Raw genomic sequence first — 26,327 nt, forward strand, 5'->3', positions numbered from 1 at the left:
TGATGAATAATTAACACCTGTTTTTAACAACAGCTTCCAGTTATAATACATGTCCAGTTCTGCTTTAAAAATGTAAAACAAACACAGACATTCAGGAGGATAATTCAGTTTATTTAATATATCATCAAAAATATAATGTGTATGTATAACTTAAATGAGATAAATTACTTAATAATTGGCAGTAATAACCTGAACTGAAATACATCTACTTAGCAGATTATATATGCAAATTCACTTCCATCCATCCATTTTCTACCGCTTATCCGAACTACCTCGGGTCACGGGGAGCCTGTGCCTATCTCAGGAGTCATCGGGCATCAAGGCAGGATACACCCTGGATGGAGTGCCAACCCATCGCAGGGCACACACACTCACTCATTCACTCACGCACTAACTCACGCACTCACTCACTCACTCACTCACTCACTCACGCACTCACTCACTCACGCACTCACGCACTCACACCCTATGGACAATTTTTTTCCAGAGATACCAATCAACCTACCATGCATGTCTTTGGACCAGGGGAGGAAACCGGAGTACCCGGAGGAAACCCCCGAGGCACGGGGAGAACATGCAAACTCCACACACACAAGTCGGAAGCGGGAATCGAACCCCCAACCCTGTAGGTGTGAGGCGAACGTGTTAACCACTAAGTCACCGTGCCCCCCTGCAAATTCACTTTTTTGATTTCATTTTTTTGTTGATATCTTGAATTTTGTCTGTTCAATTTTGCCCAAGTTTTCCAGTTCTGGCTTTCAGCTCTGCTTCTTCCAAACTTTTGCCTTCCAGCCACTTTTGAAAGCAACCTAGGAGAAAGGACATAAGCAGATCAATCAATTGCACAGCTAAAATCATTTAGTTTACATAAAATAATAAAAGTTGTCGAATAGAAACATCCATAAGAACCAATTATTTTGTTTGCGGCATAGCTGTCACAGAATTAACTTCACAGAAGGCATTGTCGAATAATCCAAAACAGAGTTGTTATTAACAATTACAAAAACAAGAGTACATCCACAACATAACCAGAAAACAGGAGGAGAACAGAGGGAGCAATGTAGAGAGGAGTTGAGGAGGGAGAAGACGTGCAGCTGTTGGTGATTGAAGACAGGAGATAGGTTAGGAGAGTGGAGGATGATGCTAAATGGAGTCCATTGGGTAATAGAGGGAGAGAAACATAGGGAAACAGGGACCAGACAGGACTGTGAAAGAAGCATCTTATAAATCTCCATATTCCCTAACCAGGTCAATTATTACTGTATATGGTCAATACTGATCCTATAATGACACTGAAACTTTTATGGTGTTAGTGGTGTATTTTAATTCGTTTTTTTTCTGAAATTACTGATCATATATTCAATTTCCAGCATGCTGATCAATGGAGTGGTAAATGTAAGAGTAAATGTCAAAATAAGTGTTATTTTATGCATATAAATCAAGATCAGAACGGGATGTGATTTTGAATGTTAACTATTCCGTTCAGTTGGTATTTTAATGAGTATTTGCTAATTGTGGATTTAACAAGTTACCGTATGAAGAGTAAAGCATTTGTTTAGAAGGGAAACAACTGCTGCATGGCTGTACAATTTAGAGTCATCTAGAGTAAAGTTTGTCCAAAGTATAATTTCTTTTCAGTTCACATATCACCTACCTTTAATTGCTCTATATTTGTGAGGTGTCAGAGGAGGCCTAGGATCTGATTTTGTAGTGGGGCAACTTTTTCCTTCCAGGCTACGGTTGGCCAGTGTGCTCGTTCCCCAAATGCACACTGCCAGTTCTTTTACAAACAAGCTGTCCTTTAAATTAGCCTGAATCTTCTTCCATTTTTCACTGTGTATTAATACACCTTCACCAATATCAACCTGTATGGAAGAACATTCAACAGTAGTCAAGAAATCTAAATAATTGTAGTCTTTTATTCTTAATGTATAACCAGTAACTCCAAGAAAGTAATATCTTCTGTCCTGATTTTATATCGACACACTGTCCTGCAGAGGTAACTTACAACATTAAACAAACACACATGAACCAGCTCATGTGCTTCAGGATAACTTGAAAAGAATTGCAGGCCACATGTTGGAAATAACATTTGCAGGGCAGTGGGTCTCCAGGAGTAGGGTTAACCTAATTTCGCGCATGTTGGCCGTTGGCGGGCCGTCATGGCGTTTAGGGGTGTGTCTACGTTTTTTTATTACCTTTGTTTTACATTAATTTTCTGTCATAAACTATGCATCATTTTAAAGCTAAAACACTCAAGATTCCTGTTCTGAACTTGTTTTTGTAATCAAAACACCAGAGAGGAAAGGATTAAATAAAACGCGGAAAGACCGGCCTTTCAAACATTACAAAATAATCGGCACTACTTATCTTTCAACCCCTTTGGTTCGGATCAGTTCAGACGAATCCAAAAAAAAAAAACCATACATCTCCTTATAAGGGTCGTCTTTGAATGTGCATTCCACTGTTTCATCCAAAACAATGAACAAATGAAAAAAACTCCAAAGATTCCACTTTTTTGCATACGCGTTTCGAGTCAACGTCCATTTTCGATTATATTGATTTGAATCAGTTCAAAATCAATGTTTTCTCGTAATCTAATATCTTCTGGACAAAATACGCCCATTCACGTCTCTTCCCTTCAATCACAGACTTTGCGATCATTCAAAACACCCAGGGTGCCTTACCGGCCCACAGAGGTGTCAGTCAGGGCACCTTGGTTTTTGACTGGGTAAACCCATCCAATGCCTGGCCAGAAAAGTTTTGGGTGTAATATTCAACTTTTTGGGCATAACAATGATTGGCCATTTGTGAAGTTTACGTAAACAGATTTGGAGAATAACCAGTGCGCTCCCAGCGCTGTCGCCATTTTAGTCCCGCTAGTAAAGAGAAGAGCATCGATTCGCTGTACGGAGCACATTTTAGTGAACGGATTTCTCCGAAGGGTACACCTGATTCTCTCAACAATGGATCGTCGACCACAGACGATGTATTTTGATGTTGAAAGTGCTTTGGAGGAGATCATGAGGAGCAGCGATGAAGAGCAGCAGAAGGAAGCGGAGACATGCGTCTCCGAGAAGAATAGTTCGGGGTTGAGCTTCGATTCCCTCGAAGACGACATGTTTGTTGATGGACTTGATCCCGTGTTAGATCGGTAAGTTACAACATATTTTCTCGATTGCTTATACATTTTTATTGTGGATTAGTAGTGTATGTGTCACCATGTCATAACGTTAGCTGTTTCGATAATGAAAATGTACTTGATAAATAAGCCACGAAGCGGTGAGATTAGTAAGCGTTTATTTTTTTTAGACAGTTTATGTATAATACATAAAGATATTCTATTATTCATAAATGGGAATTTGCAAAGAGTTTCTTTTGTATGTGACATGTATTATTATCTTATATCAAGTGTTATTATCTTGTATCTGTATTATTATGTGAAGATATGAAGGAAAATGGTACAGGTAAAGGGAGGGCGGGAGAGGGAGGGGCGGGAGGGGGGAGAGGGAGATGGAGCCAGTCAGTGCATGCTGGGTCCCCCAGCACCTCACAGGAGAAATGGCACAACGTGGATGAGGGTGATAATGAGCCTCCCCAACCTGTGTTTAGGCCTGCTCGTACTCCTGGGCCACATCTGCTGTTAAATGCAACATACACAGCACTGCAGTTGTTTCAGCTGTTCTTTTCCACATCTGTGCTGCAGACCCTAATTCAAAACTCGAATGTCTATGGGGCTAAACTGAATCAAGGAAGAGACAAGCCATGGCATAACATCTCGGTGGAAGATTTTAAGTCTTACCTGGCGCTTGTTGTTTACATGGGTCTTTTTAAGGATTTTACCTTGACTGATTATTGGAGGAGGTCCACGATATACAGTCTTCCCTTTCCTGCTCAGATCATGTCCTGCAGGAAGTTTCTGACCATCACATCTGCTCTTCATCTTAGCGATCCTCAAGATGATGAAGAAAATGAAGAGAGGAAGGGGACATCAGCCTACGACCGCTTGGGGAAGATCAAGCCTCTCTATAACAGCATTAGGGATGCCTGCAGGACTTTCTTTCATCCACATCAAAACATCTCCATAGATGAGAGGATGGTGGCATCCAAGGCAAGGTCTGTACTCAAGCAGTACATGAAGAACAAACCCACCAAATGGGGTTACAAGCTTTTTGTTTTGGCAGACTCCCTGTGTGGCTATACTTCTGAGTTCTTTGTGTATGAGGGCAAGGCAATGCAGTCTCGGAATGGGCTGAGATATGATTCTGTTATGGCACTTGTGGATGAAAAAAGGTTGGGCACTGGTTACAAGTTGTATGTTGACAACTTTTACACCAGCCCCATGCTTTTCAGAGACCTCCTCTCTAAGAAGATTTGGGCATGTGGCACCATACGTCCGAACAGGATCGGTTTCCCAAAGACCATCAGAAACCGACTGCCACGGAATGCTCCACGAGGGTCCATTAGATGGCTTAGAGAAGGTGAGCTGCTGTTTGTGGAATGGAAAGACACCCGGGAAGTGCTGATGTGCTCCACTCTCCACAAAGCATATGAAGGTGACACAGTGAAGAGAAGAGTGAAGTCTAACGACGGGCAGTGGTCTCAAGTGCATGTGCCTATTCCCGGTGCAGTGCTGGATTACAACAGGTTCATGGGGGGAGTGGACCTGTCTGATGACCTCATTGGATACTACAAAGTGCTCCACAAGACACGGAAGTGGTACCGTACCTTCTTCTATTACTTTGTCGATATTGCTGTTGTCAACGCTTTCATTTTGCATCAGCATCTGGCCAGAGCAAGGAACGAAAAACCCTTGACACAGAAAGCATTTAGGGAAACGCTCGTTCTGGAACTTGCAGGCTTGAAATCACGCACTGCTGCCCCTAAGACTTCTGATGTTGGTCGCCACAACCCAAAACACATCACGGACGACACCACTTCTGGACGACGAAAGTGCAGACTTTGCCATCAGAAGACGCCAGTGATGTGTGCAACATGTGAGGTGCCACTGTGTTTTTTGCCAAAACGGGACTGTTTCAATGACTGGCATGTGCAGACTGGAAAATATGAATCGTTGTTTGAATGATTATTTTATTTTTACATTGTTCAGTTTATTCAAAACTAATACTTGTTCCAGAAGTGTTTCCTAGTTTAGGTCAGAGCCTTGCAAAAATTTCCGGTTCCGGGGAGGAAAATGAAGGGAGAGAAGCAATCGCTTCTTGAGACGGTAATGGTCGAGTACGCACTCACACTCACACTCACACTTAGATGACTAGTAAGTTTTCATCCTGTTTGTGAGCTATTGTGTTTCCATTATTCCAAAAGAAATTTTTATAGATTTATTCAGTTAGGACTTTGTTGTTGGTTTTGGTCGTTTGCTCTCGCTCTCTTTTTCCCTCTGTCTCCCTCTTTTACAGTATCCTTGGCCTAACTGAATCAAATATGACATGCTGGTGTGAGGCAGTACACTGTGTAAGTATGTAACAAACACTCACAGTGTTGCAAATTTAATTTGTTCTACTTACCCACACTCACTCTCTCTTTTTTCTGTCTTTTAGTGGCTTGGGTTTCCAGTTTGTTAGAGAAGAAACCTCCTTGTGACTGCCTTGATCAACATGTCTCCCTGCACTTTGTAAATACTGTAAATATTTTAGTTTTTAGTAATTGTATATTTTCTATGTAATAACTAGAAGTTTACTGTAGATTTATTTGAGTAAAAAACTATTATTACAATTCCAAAGTTCTGAAATATTTGTTATAATTATATATATATACATAATATTTGTTCAAAATAAAGAGTTCAAATGTAGAAATGTTGTTCTGAAATAGTTTTTTCTTTTGTGTCTTGGTGGGCCAAGTAGTGGTGAATTGATCTACAAAATGTAGTATGAAGTGTTAACTCCTGATGTCATTTGGTTACTTAGTGTCCCTTTGGTGTCTCCAAGTGGCCTTTTTGAAAGGACGCCTAGAGATGTCTTTAATAAAAAGGTTACAGAAGCTACATTTTTGGGATTATCATCCTCAAATTTGAATCAAACAATGATCAGACATTCCTTTTTATCCTTACTGTGTTTCGAACTCTTACCATCAAGTTTTCATTCATTTTCCTCCAAGTAAACTTCATTCAAAATAAACGGAATTCACTTTCCATGTATGTTTTACCATGTTTTACCTTGTTTTACCTTGTTTTTTTAAACTTTAAGATACTATGACTCTTGTGCAATAGAATTTCAAGTATGTAGTTAAAAAATATACAAGAATTTTGAATATAGACCATATGGTTTAAGAGCGACAGGCGTTTCAATTTGGGTATGTTGTTTTATCAGAAAATTTTAAAAAATAGGGGCGCAAGATAAGAAGTTAGAGCTAGTCAATAGTTTTTTTATTTTAGTGTAATATTTTTGTTGCTATTATCTACAGAAGTGCATAGAAATAGACCGCACTCATATGTTGTAATGTTTTACAAATTATTAGCTATAGTTTTGTTAGCCAAAATGATGTTCTGGTGTTTTTGTACATTATTTACAATGGAGTAGGAGTTTTAGAGTGGGGCCAGATTAAACATATGGGCAATACGAATAATACTAATAATATTAATTGTGACTGATTAAATAAAAAAATTCTGCAAAGATCATATCATTAGGATCTTACCAACTGCTGTTTGAAGGTTTTTTCTTTTTTCTTTAGTGGGGCTGCTCTCTGCATAGAATCAAACAAATGCACTGATATGCCATATCTACAAAACAATTCTGCAATTCTATTATTTAATGCACATAATCTTACCAGATGTCACTGGAATGTCTGGAATGGAGACTGGAGATGTGTTGCTTCCTGAAAAATCAAGTCACAAATGTGTGTGAAAATAGTCAGACACCAGTAATTTCAGTAACCGGAGTGAGGTAAAAATTAATGATACTATTAATATTAAAAAATTAGGATCAGTATTACCATAAATTAATTTATATGTATACATGTTTTATTCTTTTTTATCTTTTTGTTAAAGTGCTGGGTTGTTTTTGACCCATGTTGGGTAAATATTGGACAGAACACATTGCTGTGCAAACATTTTCCAATGCTAGGTTATTTCAATCCAACTGCTGGGTTGTTTTTAAACAGCCCAGTGTTTTTTAGAGTGTATTATTATAATTATGCACAAAATCTTACCAGTTGTCACTGGAAGGTCTGGAATGGAGGTTGGAGATGTGTTGCTTCCTGAAAAATCAAGTCACAAACAATATTATGTGTGTGTAAATAGTCAGACACCAGTAATTCAGTAACCTGAGTGTATACTTGTGTATATATAGTATATAAGTGTATAATAATAATACTTTTAATTACCACAAAGAATTTTGGCAACTAAGCATGTCTGAAGTTCAACATTTAATTTCTTCAGTTCCTTTCCTTCAGCAATGGCCTCTTGATATTTCCGAGAGAGCAATTTATACCTCTTATCCAGTTCGTTGTATTTAGATTTTGGAATTAGTTCATCTTCACTCTCACTTGATATCTCATTGTCAACAAGATTTTTTTCCCTACTTGTTGTAGAATGATGTGTCACGACCCAGGTCGGATCGGGACTTCTTCTGCACGTGGGTGTGTTGTTGTTTGTTGAGCACGAGGATGGCTACCCGCTAACCGCGTGCTCAGTGTCTACGTCTCTCTCCCCGCCCCCGTGTTTCCTTAGGATTCCCCAACACGGGTGATTTTCCACTCATGCTCACACACCTGTTTAGAATCTCACTTCTAGCTCATTAACTCCATCGCACCTGTTAACCATGTTATCTCGTTAAGTTTCCTATATTATCCCTCTGTATCTGTTGTCCGTTGTCTGACCGTTGCATTGTATCTTGCCAGTTCAGACTGCCCTAGACGTAGCTGCGGCTCGTCTAAAGAAGTCTTTATTTTGTTCCTGCCTAGTCTGTCGTGTACTACCTTGTCACAGTTTTTCTCGAGCTTCTCTCCACGCTTCCACGCCTGCCTGTGAGTACACCAACCGGTGGCATCTGCCTTCCTCGTCTAATCTGTGGGGTTTTTTCCTACAGCTCGATCTGACGCCCCGGGACTACTCTTCCGTGTTTCACGAAACCCCGCACGGAATTGAGCTGCGCCTCTACTACCGGTCTACCGGTACCCGGAAGTCGGCCTCATCTCGCTGTGATAAAGCCCCGAGTTTTTGGACTTTCCCTGTGCTATTGACTTTGTCTCTCCAATAAACTCTTTTGTTCACCCCGCAATTGGGTCTCGCCTGTGTATTGACCATGACAGAACGGTCAGACCAAACTCATGACCCAGCGGGACAAGATCCACTGCGAGCGGCGTTAGTGCAGCAAGGAATTCTGCTTGGACAGCAAGCGTCTCGTCTCGCCGCAACTGCTCAGGAGATGGACTTACTCCAAGGACAGATGGCAGCACTGAAAAACAAGATCGCCGATGTCCTGCAAGGTTCCTTACAGTCGGCTGGAGCTCATCACTCGTCGACCCAGGGAACTCCGCTTCACCCTGAGCCACATGCCAACAGTCCTCCACTGTACGACGGAGACCCCAATTCGTGCCGAGCATTTCTCTCCCAGTGCGCCCTGGTATTCGCTCTCCAGCCCCGTCGGTATGGCTCTGAGGAAGTTCGGATCGCCTACATACTCACCTTGCTCACCGGGAAAGCCCGTCAGTGGGGAGTTGCGGTCTGGGAGTCCCAGGACCCCTGCTGCTGTTCTTTCCAGGAGTTCCGTGAGGAGATGACCAGACTGTTCGACAGGTCCGTTCGTGGTGATGAGGTGGCGGCTCAACTCTCTCGCACTTCCCAGGGTAAATTATCCATCACAGATTATGCCATTCAATTCAAGACCCTAGCAGCGGCATGTGAGTGGAATAGTGAAGCCCTACGAGCACGTTTCTTGGACGGTCTCAACCACTCTATTGCTGACGAGATCGCCGCACTGGACCCACCCAGAGACTTGGGGGACCTGATATGCCTATGTCTGAGAATCGAAAATCGGGCAATTACTTGTCGTCGAAGACGTCCTTCTCCCACCTCCTGGCGACGTCGAGACCACCACCAGCAGACTGACGGGGAGTCCGGACGGGAGCCCGTCCGGGAGACCAGTGTCATACATCGTCCGTCGACGGATGCAGAGCCTATGCAGGTCGGCCGTTCCCGTCTGACGCCCGCCCAGAAACATCAGCGGTTAGTGGATGGTCTCTGCTTCTATTGTGGCAAACCGGATCACATCGTTACTCACTGTCCGGTAAAAGCCAGCGCTCACCCGTAGAAAGGAGAGTCCGGGTGGGCGTCATCGAAAGAACCTCTCCATCCCTACGCACCATGCTACCTTTTCGTCTTACCTTCGGTCACTCTACCCACATCGGGAAGGCTTTGATTGACTCGGGTGCTGAGGGAAACTTCCTGGATGCTACCACGGCTCGGAAGTGGGGTATCCCTGCCGTTCCTCTTCACCCGCCCATCTCAGCCGTGACTCTGACAGGCATGCCACTGTTCACTGTCACTCACACAACTCCTCACGTAAGTCTCTTCCTTTCGGGAAATCATTGTGAAAAGATTAGGCTGTTCATCCTCGATTCCCCCACAACCCCACTGGTATTAGGGCATCCGTGGTTGACACAGCATAATCCTCACATTGATTGGGTAAACACTTCTGTCTTAGCGTGGAGCCCTGCATGTCATGTGTCTTGTCTTGGTCCTGCTCCCTCGCCTGTTTCTGTGTTGCAGGTTGATGTTGCCGATCTTACCGGGGTCCCGGGGGAATACCATGATCTTCGTACCGTGTTCTGCAAGTCCCGTGCCATGTCTCTCCCTCCTCATCGACCTTACGACTGTGCCATTGATCTTCTCCCAGGCACTTCTCCGCCCAGGGGTCGACTATTTTCTCTATCTGCTCCTGAAAGAGAGGCCATGGAGAAGTATATACGTACATCACTCAATGCCGGGCTCATTCGCCCTTCCTCCTCGCCAGCCGGTGCGGGTTTCTTCTTCGTAGAGAAGAAGGACGGCTCCCTGCGCCCTTGTATTGACTATCGGGGTTTGAATGAGATTACGGTAAAGAATAAATTCCCCTTACCTTTGATGTTGTCTGCCTTCGAATTGTTACAGGGGGCTCGGGTCTTTACCAAGCTAGACCTCCGCAATGCGTATCATCTGGTTCGCATCCGCGAGGGGGATGAGTGGAAGACGGCGTTTAATACACCATCGGGACACTACGAGTACTTGGTTCTTCCGTTTGGTCTAACCAATGCTCCTGCCGTCTTCCAGGGTCTCATTAATGACGTGCTGGGTGATATGATTAATCGATTCGTCTTCGTCTACCTGGACGACATTTTGATTTTTTTCCCCTTCTCTACAGGAGCACACCCAGCATGTTCATGAGGTTTTCCGGCGTCTTCTTGAGAACCAATTATTTGTCAAGGCGGAGAAGTACGAGTTCCACTCCGATACGGTTTCGTTCCTCGGCCATGTGATCTCTCCTCGGGGCATTGGACCGGACGACTCCAAGGTCAAGGCTGTCGCTACATGGCCAGTTCCCGACTCTCGTAAAGCGTTGCAGCGGTTCCTGGGGTTCGCCAATTTCTATAGGCGCTTCATCCGGGGTTTCGGCCAAGTGGCTGCACCGCTCACTGCATTAACCTCCTCTAAGATCCCGTTTGGTTGGAACTCTCTTGCTCAGGTAGCCTTTGATAAACTTAAGTCCCGTTTTGTCTCTGCACCTGTGCTCTGTTTTCCAGACCCGGATCGCCAATTTATTGTCGAGGTCGATGCATCCGACGTCGGGGTAGGCACAGTCTTGTCCCAACGTGCCGGCCATGATGAGAAGGTGCACCCCTGTGCCTTCTTCTCCCATCGCCTCAGCCCTGCCGAACAGAATTATGATATCGGTAACAGAGAGCTGCTGGCGGTTCGACTAGCATTGGGGGAGTGGCGTCACTGGCTGGAAGGTGCAACACAACCATTTTTGGTCTGGACGGACCATAAGAATTTGGAATACGTCCGTTCAGCCAAAAGGTTGAATTCACGTCAGGCTCGCTGGGCACTGTTTTTTGGCAGATTCCACTTCACCCTCTAGTACCGGCCTGGCTCTAAAAACATCAAGCCAGACGCCCTCTCTCGCCTGTTCGAGGAACCAGGTAGAGAGAATCCCGTCGATCCCATCCTGCCTAGGGAGATGGTCGTCGGGGCTCTTGCCTGGGACATCGAACGGCGAGTAGAGGAGGCCGGCCGAGGGGTGCAAGTGCCGGAAGGTTGCCCAGCGGGTCGGTTGTTCGTGCCCGCTCCACTACGTTCTGCGGTCCTCCAGTGGTGTCACTCTTCAAGGCTGGTCGGCCATCCAGGAATTAAGGGGACCCTGGCTTCCGTACTCCAGCGGTTTTGGTGGCCATCAACCACCAACGATGTCAGACAGTTCGTGTTGGCTTGCCCGGTCTGTGCACAAAGTAAGACCACCCGTCGTCCACCCACAGGTATGCTCCGCCCCCTTCCTATTCCCTCCCGGCCATGGTCTCACATAGCCCTGGATTTTGTCACTGGTCTTCCCCCGTCCAGAGGGTGCACTGTGATTCTCACGGTGGTGGACCGTTTCTCCAAAGCGGCTCATTTCGTCCCTCTCCCCAAACTTCCTTCGGCCCGAGAGATGGCTCAACTGATGGTGGATCACATCTTCCGGCTACACGGTCTTCCTGTAGATGTCGTTTCCGATAGGGGTCCTCAGTTTACCTCTCGGTTTTGGAAGGAGTTCTGTCGACAGATCGGGGCCTCAGCGAGTCTGTCTTCAGGTTTTCATCCTCAGACCAATGGACAATGTGAGCGAGCCAACCAGGATCTCGGACGGAGACTCCGCTGTCTGTCATCTAACAACCCTAATTCCTGGAGTCAACAGCTCTCTTGGGTGGAATACGCTCACAACTCCCTCCCTGCCTCTGCCACAGGTATGTCCCCTTTTGAATGTGCACTCGGTTATCAACCACCTCTGTTTCCCTCCCAGGAACTCGATGCTGCGGTTCCCTCAGCTCTGGCGTTCGTCCGGCGTTGCCATCGGACCTGGACGAGGGCCAGAGAGGTTTTGGCCCAAACCAATCTGAGAACCAAGTCAGCGGCCGATCGCCACCGGATCTCTCCTCCTGCCTATGTGTGTGGTCAACGGGTATGGCTTTCTACCAAGGATCTGCCTCTCCGGACGCCTTCTCGTAAGCTGGCGCCCAGGTTCATAGGGCCATTCCGGATCACCAAGGTGGTTAATCCGGTAGCCTTATGACTCAAGCTCCCTCCGACTCTTGGTCGAGTTCACCCTGTATTCCACGTTTCCAGGGTCAAGCCTTTTGTCACCTCCCCCCTTAATCCGGCCAGTTCCCAACCCACCCCCCCCCGCCTCGTCTGGTGGATGGCGTCCCCGTTTATACCGTCAAGAAGTTACTTGATGTCCGCCGTCGGGGTAGGGGTTTCCAATACCTAGTGGACTGGGAGGGTTATGGCGCAGAAGAAAGGTTGTGGGTTCCCTCGCGAGATGTGTTGGACCGGTCGTTGATAGTGGAGTTCCACCGGAGGCAAGGTAAGCCCCCTCCCTGATCGCCCAGTGGCGCTGGTGGGGAGGGGGGTACTGTCACGACCCAGGTCGGATCGGGACTTCTTCTGCACGTGGGTGTGTTGTTGTTTGTTGAGCACGAGGCTGGCTACCCGCTAACCGCGTGCTCAGTGTCTACGTCTCTCTCCCCGCCCCCGTGTTTCCTTAGGATTCCCCAACACGGGTGATTTTCCACTCATGCTCACACACCTGTTTAGAATCTCACTTCTAGCTCCTTAACTCCATCGCACCTGTTAACCATGTTATCTCGTTAAGTTTCCTATATTATCCCTCTGTATCTGTTGTCCGTTGTCTGACCGTTGCATTGTATCTTGCCAGTTCAGACTGCCCTAGACGTAGCTGCGGCTCGTCTAAAGAGGTCTTTATTTTGTTCCTGCCTAGTCTGTCGTGTACTACCTTGTCACAGTTTTTCTCGAGCTTCTCTCCACGCTTCCACGCCTTCCACGCTCTAATCTGTGGGGCTTTTTCCTACAGCTCGATCTGACGCCCCGGGACTACTCTTCCGTGTTTCACGAAATCCCGCACGGGATTGAGCTGCGCCTCTACTACCAACCTACCGGTACCCGGGATTCTGTCTCGCACGGAATTGAGCTGCGCCTCTACTACCGGTCTACCGGTACCCGGAAGTCGGCCTCATCTCGATGTGATAAAGCCCCGAGTTTTTGGACTTTCCCTGTGCTATTGACTTTGTCTCTCCAATAAACTCTTTTGTTCACCCCGCAATTGGGTCTCGCCTGTGTATTGACCATGACATGATGATGACATAGTTGTTGCTTCCTTTTCAAGGCTTGTCTCTTTTTTAAAATGTCCATCAGAAAAGTCTGCTTTCCTTCCTCAATGCTTGACCTCTGTGCTGTCTGAAAATGCAAGAAATAAGAAACATTTTTTATATCTGTATGTGGTGGTGAGGGGGCATACAGTTGTTGATAAAAAATAGCCTACTTTAAATAAAAGAATATAGTTTTAATAATGATTAACTAATACTTGTTCAAAACAATCACTTTAGCAAAGTTTTTCTTTATCTTGATAAAAAATAATTAACTTTTGTTATTTCATTCAAACATGGTAATATCTAAATATATAAGAACAAAACAAAATTTATTTTAAAAAAGTAAAGATTTTGAAAGAATTATAGAGATCTCATAACTTACTGAAATTCTCATAACGAAACTGAAAATCATTAACAACTTTATCCTAAAATGTATCAAGTAATTTACCAATTCTGATGTGACATTTAAAAAAACATAAAATATTAGATAAAAAATGTGTCAAAGATCAGCTGAATATCCATCAGAGGGAAAAGTACATGTTTTGGAAAGTGCCACAGCTTTTTATTTTGTTTAATGTAGTTTACAGGAAATTAAATTCACAGGAGCCATTTACACCGATGGAACCTTTTGTCACGTTTTACCTTATGTTACTCAATTACTTTTCCTTCAAAACTCGCTACCCCAGTCGTAAGAGGGACTTTGCATCTGAACTCTTCTATTTTTAATGGTGTTAATCAGTTTTACTGTTACATACCGCATTTTCTTTAGCCTCCTTCCTTTCTGAAGTTTTGTTTGCTGGTGGAATTTTATCAAGCAGCTTCGGCACTCGAATTCTTTTGCCAGTTGCCAAAAATTGTTCAATTTCTTCGCTAGTTTCTGAAAAAACAACGAAGATGATTGTAAGCACTTTTGTACGTTCTTTTCAGTCTAAAAGTTCTATGTATTTCATGATTCATATATAACCTTTTAATTGTCCTTTAATTAAAAATGACTTCCTTACTTTAATATTTAAATTGTAAGATTAAGCAACATTAAGCAAATATTTTTAACTGACAGAAAATGTTAGCAACATGCAAAATAATGTAGCTTGATTTAAAAGCTGCGCATTTTCATGTATAAACCTCCTCATAATTGTTTACTTACTTGTTCTTCTACACATTTGAGATAATGAATTTAATACTTTACCTTTCATGAATAAAATTTGTCCTGTTGCGAACCGTCCTTTTCGGAGAATCCAGTAAGTGTGAGTCGATGAGAAATCCGTCGTACTTTTTGGACCAAAATGTTTAATGTCTTTAACATTAACAGAGTCTTTAAGACCGTCGTCTAAATAATGCACATACGCGAACATTTTGTAGTTACATAAACTCAGTGTAGATAGATATTGAGAACGACACGGCTTTATTTGTATGTCCATGTGTGAAAAGCAATGAAAACCGTTACAAAATTGCTTGCGCGTGACGTTTTGTTACTTGTCTTCAGTTGCTATTTCCCCAGCAACCGGTAGTGCAGCAGGCGCAGACTGACTTGTTTATCTCCAACAACAAATGAATGTAAGTGATAACCAATCTATAAACCACTAATATTTTTCAGAAATGTACTTAATTTTTGTTCCTCATTTTTGCCAAACAATAGAATTGATGCTTCAAGTTTACAGCTTATTTCAATACAGGAGTTTCTGTGTTGAATATACACAGGTAGGCAGACCTTCATATGGTGTAATGGAAAAGACATGTTAGTTAACTGACAAAATTTATGCCAAAACTCTGGCATGATACTCAAAATAAATTTGAACTTCACATAAATATGTCAATTCGTATTAACTGTCCTTCCTGCCCCAAAGGTTAAAGTAAAAAATGTCACACAGACACTCACCAGTATTATAAGGACTTCCAGTAGGTATAGTGGATCTTCTACTCTAAAAACTGTGTTTTCCGTCCCCCAAACAAACCTATACCTCATACACCTTCTGCTATTTTGCAATTTCAAAAAACACAATTCTTTAAATTTAATTTAACATGAATAAGACACACACAGACACTATTCTGAAACTGTCGAAATATTTTGTCTATGTTTCTACAATTTTATTCTTAGGAAAAGCAGACTAGAGAGCTTTTGAATGGTTTATGCTTTATTAAACAGATGTTCAAGAAGTAGCCAACAGTGGAGGGACGACTAGACAATGAAGAGGTATAAGCAGTACTTAGAACCAGACAATACCTATCTGTTGCCAAGGACAACAAGATTCAGATCCTACACATACAGCCCAAACACCAAAGCACCTGGTCCATCAAACAGTGACAGTTTTGATCAGCATCCTGAACTAGTGAACAGAAACTGTATATATGACAATGAAGGACATATTGAGGATGAAAGTGACACAAATGAAGTGTGTGGAGTTGAGACAGAGGAAGAAAAAAGTGTTAATTGCACTTTAGGACATAATGAAAGTGAGACGTATGTAGTTAGTGATGAAGAAACTATGTTGATGGTGAAAGTGAAACAGCAACTGACAGTATCAGTGAAGCAGGTGAAAGTGATGAAGACAGTGATGTTGAGGAACATAACGGTGAAGGAGAACAGAGCCGACCGTTTGCACCTGATACCAGTCTCAAATTTGCCGAAAACCTAAATGTCCCAATATGCAGGTTCCTCTCAATCACAAAGCCTGAACTACTCCTGCTACTCATAACATTTACACTGAAACACAATTTAGCCTTTGTTGCACTGCTTGACCTGTTGAAATTGATTAATTTTATGTTCTCTTCAACTGTACTACCAGCCACTAAACACATGCTCAGTAAGGTATTTGCACACTTTAGCCAGAGAACAGAGCTTCATTTCCTCTGCACATTCTGTCAGTCCTATCTTGCAAGTCAGACAAAAGATAATCACAGGAAACAATATGTGTGTTCAAACTGCAACAAGACAAACAGTACCCAAGATCTGAAAAGGCAGAGCTACTTTGTAACATTACCAGTCGATTTACAGGTGAGATCACTCCTTGAAAATGACAACTTTAGAGATTCACTAAACATTAGATTTTCAAGAGAAACATCAGAAAATGTTCTTAGGGACATTTATGATGGGGATATGTACAAGGAGCTGTCATGTCCAGGTGGAATACTGCACAATAATAATAACCTTTCATATGTGTTCAATTCAGATGGAAGTCCCTTATACAAATCCTCGGGCACATCAGTCTGGCAAATTCAGCTGGCTATAAATGAAATTCCACCTGCGGAACGTAGAAAAAATATGATACTCGCTGGTCTGTGGCATGGGAAAGGGGAACCCAGGATGGATATTTTTATCCACAGATTTGTAGAGCAAGCAAAAAGACTGGTCACAGATGGGTTGATGTGGTGGAACAAGATCACAAATTCATGGAAAAAAACTAAACTGATAGGGTTATGTTGTTGTGTGGACTCAGTTGCTAGACCCCTGATGCAAAACATCACCCAGTTTAATGGCTACAATGGCTGTGGGTTTTGTTATCATCCAGGTGAATACATCTGTGGAGCAATCAGATATCCTGTTGGTGAGGAGGAGCATGCTGACAGAAATGCAGAAGAAATGATCCAAGACATGGAGGAGGCAGTTAGAGTAGGACAGTCTGTCAGAGGGGTCAAGGGCTTATCACCATTAGTTAATTTGCCATATTTTGAAGTGGTTTAGGGATTTGTGCCAGATTATATGCATTGTGTTTTACTTGGTGTTACCAAGCAGCTGTCAAAATTGTGGCTAGAGGAATCGGGTAGTGAGTTTTACATTGGCTCCCCAGACAATCAACGTGTTGTAAATGCACGCTTGTCTAAAATTAAACCTCCTCAGTATATTCGTAGAAGCCCCAGGGCTCTCAGTGAAAGAAAGTACTGGAAAGCTGCTGAGTGGAGAGCTTGGCTCCTTTTTTATGCATTGCCTTGCCTGAAAGATATTCTTCCAGCAAAGTTCTTTGCCAATTTGCCCTATTAGTGCAAGCTGTATACCTACTTCTGGGTGATAGCATTTCAAAAGATGATGTAAATGCAGCCGACCTATTACTCCTTGAGTTTGTGTCTTGTTTCCAGATGTTGTATGGAGGAAAGTCCATGACATTTAATGTCCACTTGCTACATCATTTTTCAGTGAGTGTGAAAAACTGGGGACCGCTTTGGGCACATTCAGCCTTTAACTTTGAAAATGGCAATGGACAGCCTGTAAAACTTGTTAAAAATGCGTTAACAAGTTCATCATGAGTAAAAGTCTTCCCGTGTTAGCCAGCCCAGACACAATCAGCGAGAGCACGCTCAAGTTTTGTAGAGAGGTTGCTGGAACAGACAGACTTAAGCACTCTCACACGGTGGGTAATGTCCGTTTACTTGGCTGTTGTTTTGTCCCTAAGTCTTGAGGAGGAGGTTACTGTAAGGGAAATTATTCACAATATGCCCGTCGGTATGGAGTGCAACATTTACAGCAGACTTATTGTGAATTCTGAGGTCATTCACTCCACAGATTACCTAAAACCATTCAGGTCAAATGACACTGTAGTGCTTTTGAAGGATGGAACCTTTGGCATTGTAAACAAGATCTTAACTTTGTGTTACGATGAGTCGGAGAGATGCATTGTGCTGTTAAAAGAAATCTGTCCTGTTAATGAGACTCTTTTACAGAATGGAAGATCAAGGATTTTCCCTCCCCACATTTTAGTATGCTCTTTTCATTTAGGTCAGTTACAAGCAGTTTCCCCATCTGAAATAGTGAACAAAGCTTTACACATTAACGTCACTAATGAAAATGACATCTGTGTTTCCAAACATTATTGAAAGGGACATTTAATTAAATATGCAGTGAACTAAGGACCTGGAGATGCTAGTATGAGACATAATAGCAAAAATAAATTATTGTAAAATTGTTGTAAAAAGTTATACGACACATGTATCAACATGTCACTCTTATGATATTTTTGTATAAGGAGTGATTATTTATTCCACTTGTATATATTGTACTCTGTATTTATTTATTACCTATGTATTAATTATAATAATTTTAAACATTTATTTGTGGAGTATACTATACACAGTGAGCCTCCGTGGATCTCTGTCTTGTTTCATATTAAAATGATAGAATTTTTTCACAGTTGTGCTAGTCTGTATGCATGTTACCCGCGGATTACTCTGACTGTATCCATGTTCATATTTGTTATAGACTATTTGTAAAAGACATGCATACATATGATGTAGCCTTAATTTGATTAATATTTTGTTTTAGAGTCAAGGGTCATTGAGGACTTGATCTTTGCATTTTCACAATTTTATAGTTCATACTCATTCTAAAAACTGTTTGATACAACTGGTGAGTATCGATTTGTCAGATAAACTGATAAGCAGTTAGGAAAGGCAAGTATATTGATCTAAATTTGTAATAAAATCTGAATCTAGAGTTTTGCAGTCCAAAACAATTTATCCATCTCCTTGTTTAATTTTATTTTATTCATATAGCACTTTTTACAATTTTCATTGTTGCAAAGCAGCTTTACATACGACTAAAAAAATATTGGTAATATATTAATAAATAAAATATTGCACAAGTTATATACTTCAGCAATCCTTAAGCAAAAATATATGCCAATTTGACAGCTCGGCCAAGCTGTTCCACCAGCTCCACCAAGCTGGTCCACCAGCTCGACCAGGTCCCCACCAGCTCGACCAAGCTGGTCCACCAGCTCGGCGAGGTCCCCAGCAGCTCGACCAAGCTGGTCCACCAGCTATGCCAGGTCCCCAACAGCTCGACCTAGCTGGTCCACCAGCTCGGCCAGGTCCCCACCAGCTCAGCCAAGCTGGTCCACCAGCTCGGCCAGGTCCCCACCAGCTCGACCTAGCTGGTCCACCAGCTACAACCAGCTTTGACCAGCTCATATCCAGCTTAAACCAGTTACCAGCTTGAGCTGGTATTAGCTGGATTTTCCAGTAAGGGAACGTATGTGATTTCCGCCACCACAGAGAAACATGTCACCTTATCTTACCCGAGGTACGAAACGTGGATGGTCTTATCTTTCTGTTATCTTATTAATCCTGTCATTATTTTTCAAAATGTTATCCACTTGTTACATATATGAAGTACCTATGAAATATTACTTAGTTATTTTACAATTTTCTTCATGACAACAGTTGTGAAATTACGGGTTGCAGTGCGCACGTGATTACAAACGTGTTTTGCAAAGCTATACAAATTATTTGCACAATATCAAATTTGGTACAAAATGTCGCAAAAATGTGATGAAGTGAGACACTTTGGTAGCAGTGCACCATATTGCGACCAAATGGTCGAATTTAGTGCCTGGCTTTTGGGAGAGCGCGAACAATTTGTACACGCGCATGAGCAGACTTGTAATATCTTATGTGATTAGTCGAGTACATGGCGCGCACACACGTGTAGGCCTTTGTGTGTAAAAGAACTGAGACCGGAGCTGCGCACAGCGCACGTCTGGGTGACTCATCATTTAATGGAGCTGCCTGCGGCTACTCTATTCAATTCTTTTGTTTACACAAGCCGCGCAGAGGCAACGCGTCCCAAATGCTTAAAATACGCACCTAGCCTATGTTTTTACGCGAACTTTCGTTGCATCGGTCGCGTCTCCGATCATCATTTTTTCAGACAGCGTGGACACGCTACTACGATGTGCTGTTTGCCGTGACGGATTTTTGAACTATTTGAGACGCTAAATGAAACTTACAGAGGAGTTCAGAGTGCGTCATTTATCCGTTCATTTAACGTCACTTGAGACAACGCTGAATCATTTTCACAAAATGTCCTGTTCAGTTTTGTGCCAAGTTATCTGTACATTGTTGTGAATATGATAAGAACGTGAGATGAAAGCTCTCGTTTTGCTTTAAAACAAAACAATATACACATTTCATACAAAATGACATGCACATTTTCTTTTGGTTCAATTAAATTCAAAGTACTAAATTGCTACAATGTATTCACAAGTGGTGTATAGTATGACTAAAAGCTTCTCTGTAGCATCTGCTTCTTTTCAATTGATGAGCACAACAAAACCACCGTCACCTGCAGTTAAATGCACGTGTACAGGAAGTATTTGAAAACAATTTTAACACAATTACACATACTTAAATTTCAGTGTAATTTACAATACTATATAATAATTACGAAGACAAATATACTTATTTTGTTTAAAAAAAAAAAAACATGAATCTTTAACGAAATGTATGATCCTAATTTATCCAGATATATAAAACATCAATGTTATTTGTAAGTTACATGCCTGCTCACGTGATGAAATAAAATTTTGTCATGATGACAACACAAGTTGAATACTATTTAACATGTGTAACAAACGTGCTTAGTGCTAAAAGTGTTAACAATGACACTAATAATAAGTACAGTTGAACATTTGTTCTATGGGAATCACAGAGAGTATTTTCAAGTGTACATTCATGAAGCATAAACATACGTTATAAATACAGTTGAACAAAGATGACCCAAAACAATTATATAATAAGTTAAAAAAAGATTCATATTGTATAACATATTTGGCCTGTAGATCTAAACGTAAAAAACGCTTAACATTTCGTTCCGCTCTAATGTTCACACAAGCAAAGCTGAACCACTGGATACCATAAAGTATTACACATTGACTTTGCATACTTTAAAAACTTTGAAAGTTAGTTCCTTTGGCAGGGAAAGTAGCACTCGGAAGCTCACGGAGCTCAACAAGACTATCCTAATTGACGTATGGAAATAAAAAGGTATCATACGCTTCACAGGGCTTGATGGTGACTGATACATGACATTCCTTTCTATATCAACGCTGTGTTGTTGTTTTGCAGTAAATGATTTACAAGATGCTGAAACGGACGAAACAGAGGTTGAGGGATACCTCCACGATGTCTCGCCTGTAAAAGAGGCAGCAGAACGAAAATCAAAATACTTCACCGCATCATTGCAGGAAGCCACGAAAAACAGTCGCATAGTAATCTTTGATGTCCAGCGGCATCATTTGTTTACCAGCGCACAAAATGACCGGTAATTGCAAGTTTTATTTCAGAGGGCCAAGACAGTTGTGTTGTTTATTCAATAAAACAACTTCTTACATACATATGCATACATTTACATGTAATCAAAATAATAAATATTATTTTAAAGGACTTCAGTTGAACTGACAGATGTCATATACAGTCCTTCAAGACAAAAAAAAGGCGAAACGGACATTCTTGTAAACCAAGGAACGTCCTTCACGTGTGCACGGAAACTGGATTTCGCCTTTGACCTTTGCTCGCAAACAATCATCCAAGACCAAACTTCTGCAAAGCTTTTTGCACAAACCAAGAGAATACCAAAGGGTGAGTTGTTCTCTACACTGAATATGTACGCTGTCTGCGGCGAATTATTGTTTCAATCAGTTTTCCCATTTAATACCAACACGTGATCGATACATACCTGGAACATATTCTGTGTGAATTATTTTCTTTTCCTTCAGATATGCCTTAGTATGATAAAAAAAATCTACACATAAATCTTAACAAAACTCTTTGCAAACATGACGCAAAATGTCATGTTATTGGTACTCTGTCACTTAGCAGGATAAAGTTGCTATCTTGCCCTAACTACATGCTTTGTGTTATCCGTTATGTATAATATTTAATCGTACCTAACATTGGAACTAAATTTCCTTTTCCAGAATATTATGACATCATTTACATCTTATTATTTTGCAAGTCTCCTTGAAACACGTTGTACAAAGTCATCTTATTTTCCTATTTCAACATTCCGGTAATTACATAAAGTTTCTATATTTAACATTGCAGGTAAATATCACTGTCAAACTGCTTTGCCTTACGGAGCAGAGGGAAAGCATGACCCGGAGTTTCCAAAAGATGGTGAGAAGGTCTTACGATGTCGCAGATGAGACGGGCGGCATATCATTGACTGTGTGGTGACCAGAGTCACTGACTGTGGGAAAATGGTACAAGATTACAAACACATCTGTGCGACTATTTGGGAGCTGTTTCTGTTTATCCACAAGTCCAGAGTCTCACATCACAATGGTGCCAGATGTTGCACATGAAGCTGCTCAAGTTGTAAGCAATTACAAAACGACACAAGGAGAGGTTGTCACAGCGGATGTCAATATTGAATACTTGTGCCCCAAACAGCATTCTTTGACATCCGTTAATGCTTCAACGTTGATGACAAGATGTCAACAATGTTCGGCTTTCTGTCGGACAAGCAAAATATCATCAGTCTTTCGTGCAAAAGTCTCCCTCCAGGACAAATGTGGCACAATACCCACTTTCATGATCGAAGACATTGTCCTTCGCACCTTGCTAAATGTGCCAAAAGGCACTACAGTCGAAACGGACATGTTGGTTGCTAAATTGTTTGCAGACGACAATAGCCTTCTGGAAGTCAAATATCGAGGCCAGCATGTCATGTCAGCTGAATTTGTGTCTTCAGCATGTGAGACTAGTCATGTACCATCAACGACGACACCTACAACCACTGCTGAAAGAGAAGTATCGGATGACATGTCAGACACGTTGATGCTTGAAGGACTGTTTGAACAAGACACAGAAGAAAAAGCATGTAAACCAGCGAATGAACTGGCGCTCAAAGAATGTGAACACAAGATCCACGAAGCTACGCTTTTCACCAACCAACCGCAACAAAGCCTCAGCGCTGACATCGCCACCAACCATCGGTCTGATGCAGATAAAACCAAAACCTCTGCTGGATGTAGCAAAACATCTATTGTGTCTATACAACCCTCAGCACTTCAAGAAAACCCAAGACAACAACAATGCAAAAGCAAACAAAAAAACCCTGTAATATTCTTTATTATTAATATCAATATTGTAATATGACCCGTACTTGTTTATTTATTACCAGACCCATATACACCATTTCAAAATTATCTCTTTAAATTTGTAAAAATTTAATTGTTAACCCTTCTGCACCATTAAGTAGATCATGTAGATAATGCTAAGACATTACACTTACATTTGTTCTTTGATAAACCTGAAAGTGTTCATATTGTATTTCTATGCACTTTAAGCTGTGACAAGTTCTTGCACATTGTTATTTTACCATTCCATGTGTGGCGGAGGGTACAGGTCCAGGATCAGCGTCGCCTAGGAAACGGCCCGGCAGCTAATGCTGATCACCCACACCTGAGGCCGATTAGCTGCCGGGCATATAAGCCGCGTGCTCACGCCACTCTGGGGCTGGTGTCTCGCACGACTAATCCTGTTTATCTGTCTGCCTTACAGAGTCAAGCGTCTAAAACGAGGAGAACCCGGAAGCACGAGCACGGAGTGGCGGTGTACCACGGATTCAAGCACACGGGATATCACTTGGTGGAATAATCGCACTGTACACAATAAATTTCCCCTTCGGGGCTGTTACAACTGCCATTTTGTGTCCGGAGTGTCTCTTACCGTGCCACACATGTAAAATGTTACTTTACCATGCCGTGTAAAAAAGAGAGGTACGTTGATACCATCCACAAGTGTTAATGTTTATTTTAATTTTTCTTACATATATTTGTTTAAACTGTGCAAGATATGCATATTTCAACAAAAACTGTTAATGCTTTGTCCTTTTCAAAGCCTCTAAAATATCTGTTTGGAAGGCAAAATAACTTTGATATCTAATGTTTCCGTTTCGCAAATGACACTTTACTAATACATATGCCAAGACAAGTTCCACATCTTTGTGCACCATGTAGACAATGGTCGTCCAGTTTCAAATTTCTTTTTTATTCTTCTTTTACTGAAAATGCGTGTTATTTGTTCTTATTTAATTTACATTTAATGGCATACATACAATTTATTTGTTATCTACCAAGCACTACACTGTATTCCGCTCTTGTCATTACCAACATATTTACATTGTACCCATTGATAAAGCATTTAGGATAATAAAACATTGGACTTAAACATTGTTTAAACCATGTCATTTGTCTTATTGAAATGATGTGCAATGTCATGTCCCTTAGGTTACGTGTGGCTGGAAGAATTCACAGAATTAATCATAAACAAAGTAAAACTATAAGGTACACATATATAGCATATGTGTAAATATATAACACGTAAATATAATATATGTTTATAATATATACTTCACATGTAAATGATATATGCAATTACATAAATGAAGTATTTCTATATAAATCTAAGATTCTGAGCGCTACACATATTTCCAACATAATTCCTATACGCTATGATCCATCAAATGACGTTGCACCTTCGACTTGCATCATCACGATTCACGAAGCCGAGATGTAAAATTTTCCCGCTAATTTGCATTTTATGAAAAAAATAAAAAATGAACTAGTCCCTGGATTTTTGCCCGATCGGAACCAAACCAACGCTGCTAAGTTCTGTGGAGTGTGAATGTAAATATTCATTGAAAAACAGTTGAAATTTCGATTCATGGTTGCAAGAAGGCGCAAATAAATCAAACCAGGAAGTAGCATTTTTTAATGAAATAGCCATAACTCGAGAAGTATTTGAGATATGTTCGTGGGGCTTGGAATATATGTGTAGAACATAACTCCGATATCACGTGAAAAAGAAGGTGGCGTTTGGATACAAGGTGGCGCTATAACAGCAAAAATGGTAATATTGATGCGTTTTTCAGTGCTTAAACAATTGTGTATCACGTGACATTTGACATTTACGCAAACAATTGATATCGTATGATAGCTCTCCTCATTCCAAACAACTTTGTCCCCAAAAACATTGCTGTCAATAATAAAAAATAAAAAACGGAGTTTTCTCTTTTTGGAATGAATCTCTTCATAAATACAATTGTAAATCGTTTTGTCATATACGGATTTTTGACTCTTTCTACATAAATTACTTTATGAAACAGTGATGAAATATGTATTCTTGAGTCTCAGACCTTTCCAAAGATACAATGTTTGTCATGATAAGATAATATTTCACATGCAAACCGGAAACCGAAAGGGCAGAAGTACAAATTGAACTGGGTATAGAACGAATCTTGCTAACCCAACTGCAGCTGAAAAAAGTGGAGATGGAGATACATCTCATAAAGGCAGAGATGGATAGAAATAGTATCTGTCCTGTAATTTAGATTTTTGACTATTGGATTGTATTGTTTTTATTTTGTTGTTTAACTTTATGACAAAAAAAGGAATGTAAAATGTTTCTGTTTCTTACAATTAAAACAAACATTGGCTATTTTTTTTGCCTACCTGTTGTTCTTTGCTAAGCCAGTATGCTACACTGTTGGTTCCATTTAAAGCTCTGGTAAACAGGATTCGGTAATCCTGAAATTTTGTATTTGGTTCGCAGTGATCCAATCCAATGTTTCTTCAAAAAACTGGCTTAAAAGTAAGATGGATCAGGTGATCCTGGACAGCAAATCATTGGATTTCCAAATCCGGATCAATTTGATCCAGATCAATTTTTAAAAAAACTGGGCCCAGGGAATTGTAATTAAAGATCTAAAATGTCCTTTAATTGTACGTTTTGTTGTGGTGCACCTTCCTAAATGTTTCCTAATGCAAAGGATCCATGTCTGTCGGAAGCAAAGCACTTAGTTTTTGGTTTCAAAACATTAGGGAAATAGAAAATACTTCGGGTTGCTTGCTGTTAAAAAACAGTTATTAAGAGAGATAAAGTTCGGGACATGATTGATGTCAATATAGTTTTATGGCGCAGTATTGTTTCATTAAAGTGCGAGTTTGTATATGGGCCGGGTGCACAACACGCCACACACTTCTGCAAACACAAGCATGTGCAGAAGCAGACAAACATGCCAAATATAAAAAATGAAAGGATTGCATTGCAAAAGATTAACCATGCCCTAAATGCACCTGCGCCATGGACTTCAGACTATGCGTGATCGTTCTAAAAGAGCCCATTGGCGCAGATTTAGCAGTCTGCATATTATTACACACACAGCAGCAAACAAACGTGCAAAATAATAAAAGGAAAGTTTA

General features: G+C 41.4%; 1 protein-coding gene across 1 annotated transcript; it reads left to right on the forward strand.

The window, feature by feature from the left end:
* Positions 1-4,295: 4,295 nt before the first annotated feature.
* On the forward strand, positions 4,296-5,624 carry LOC130429703 (piggyBac transposable element-derived protein 4-like). Its single transcript, XM_056758422.1, has 2 exons — positions 4,296-5,472; positions 5,559-5,624. Exon 1 carries the CDS (start codon positions 4,343-4,345, stop codon positions 5,084-5,086), a length of 744 nt encoding a protein of 247 aa, XP_056614400.1. The 5' UTR covers positions 4,296-4,342; the 3' UTR covers positions 5,087-5,472; positions 5,559-5,624.
* Positions 5,625-26,327: the final 20,703 nt, after the last annotated feature.

The sequence above is a fragment of the Triplophysa dalaica genome, chromosome 10 (assembly GCF_015846415.1).
Source record: "Triplophysa dalaica isolate WHDGS20190420 chromosome 10, ASM1584641v1, whole genome shotgun sequence".
NCBI classification, from domain to species: domain Eukaryota; kingdom Metazoa; phylum Chordata; class Actinopteri; order Cypriniformes; family Nemacheilidae; genus Triplophysa; species Triplophysa dalaica.

What these genes read in the sequence shown, in the direction of transcription:
- LOC130429703 (XM_056758422.1), top strand. Translation starts at nt 4,343, where the DNA reads ATGCTTTTCAGAGACCTCCTCTCTAAGAAGATTTGGGCATGTGGCACC.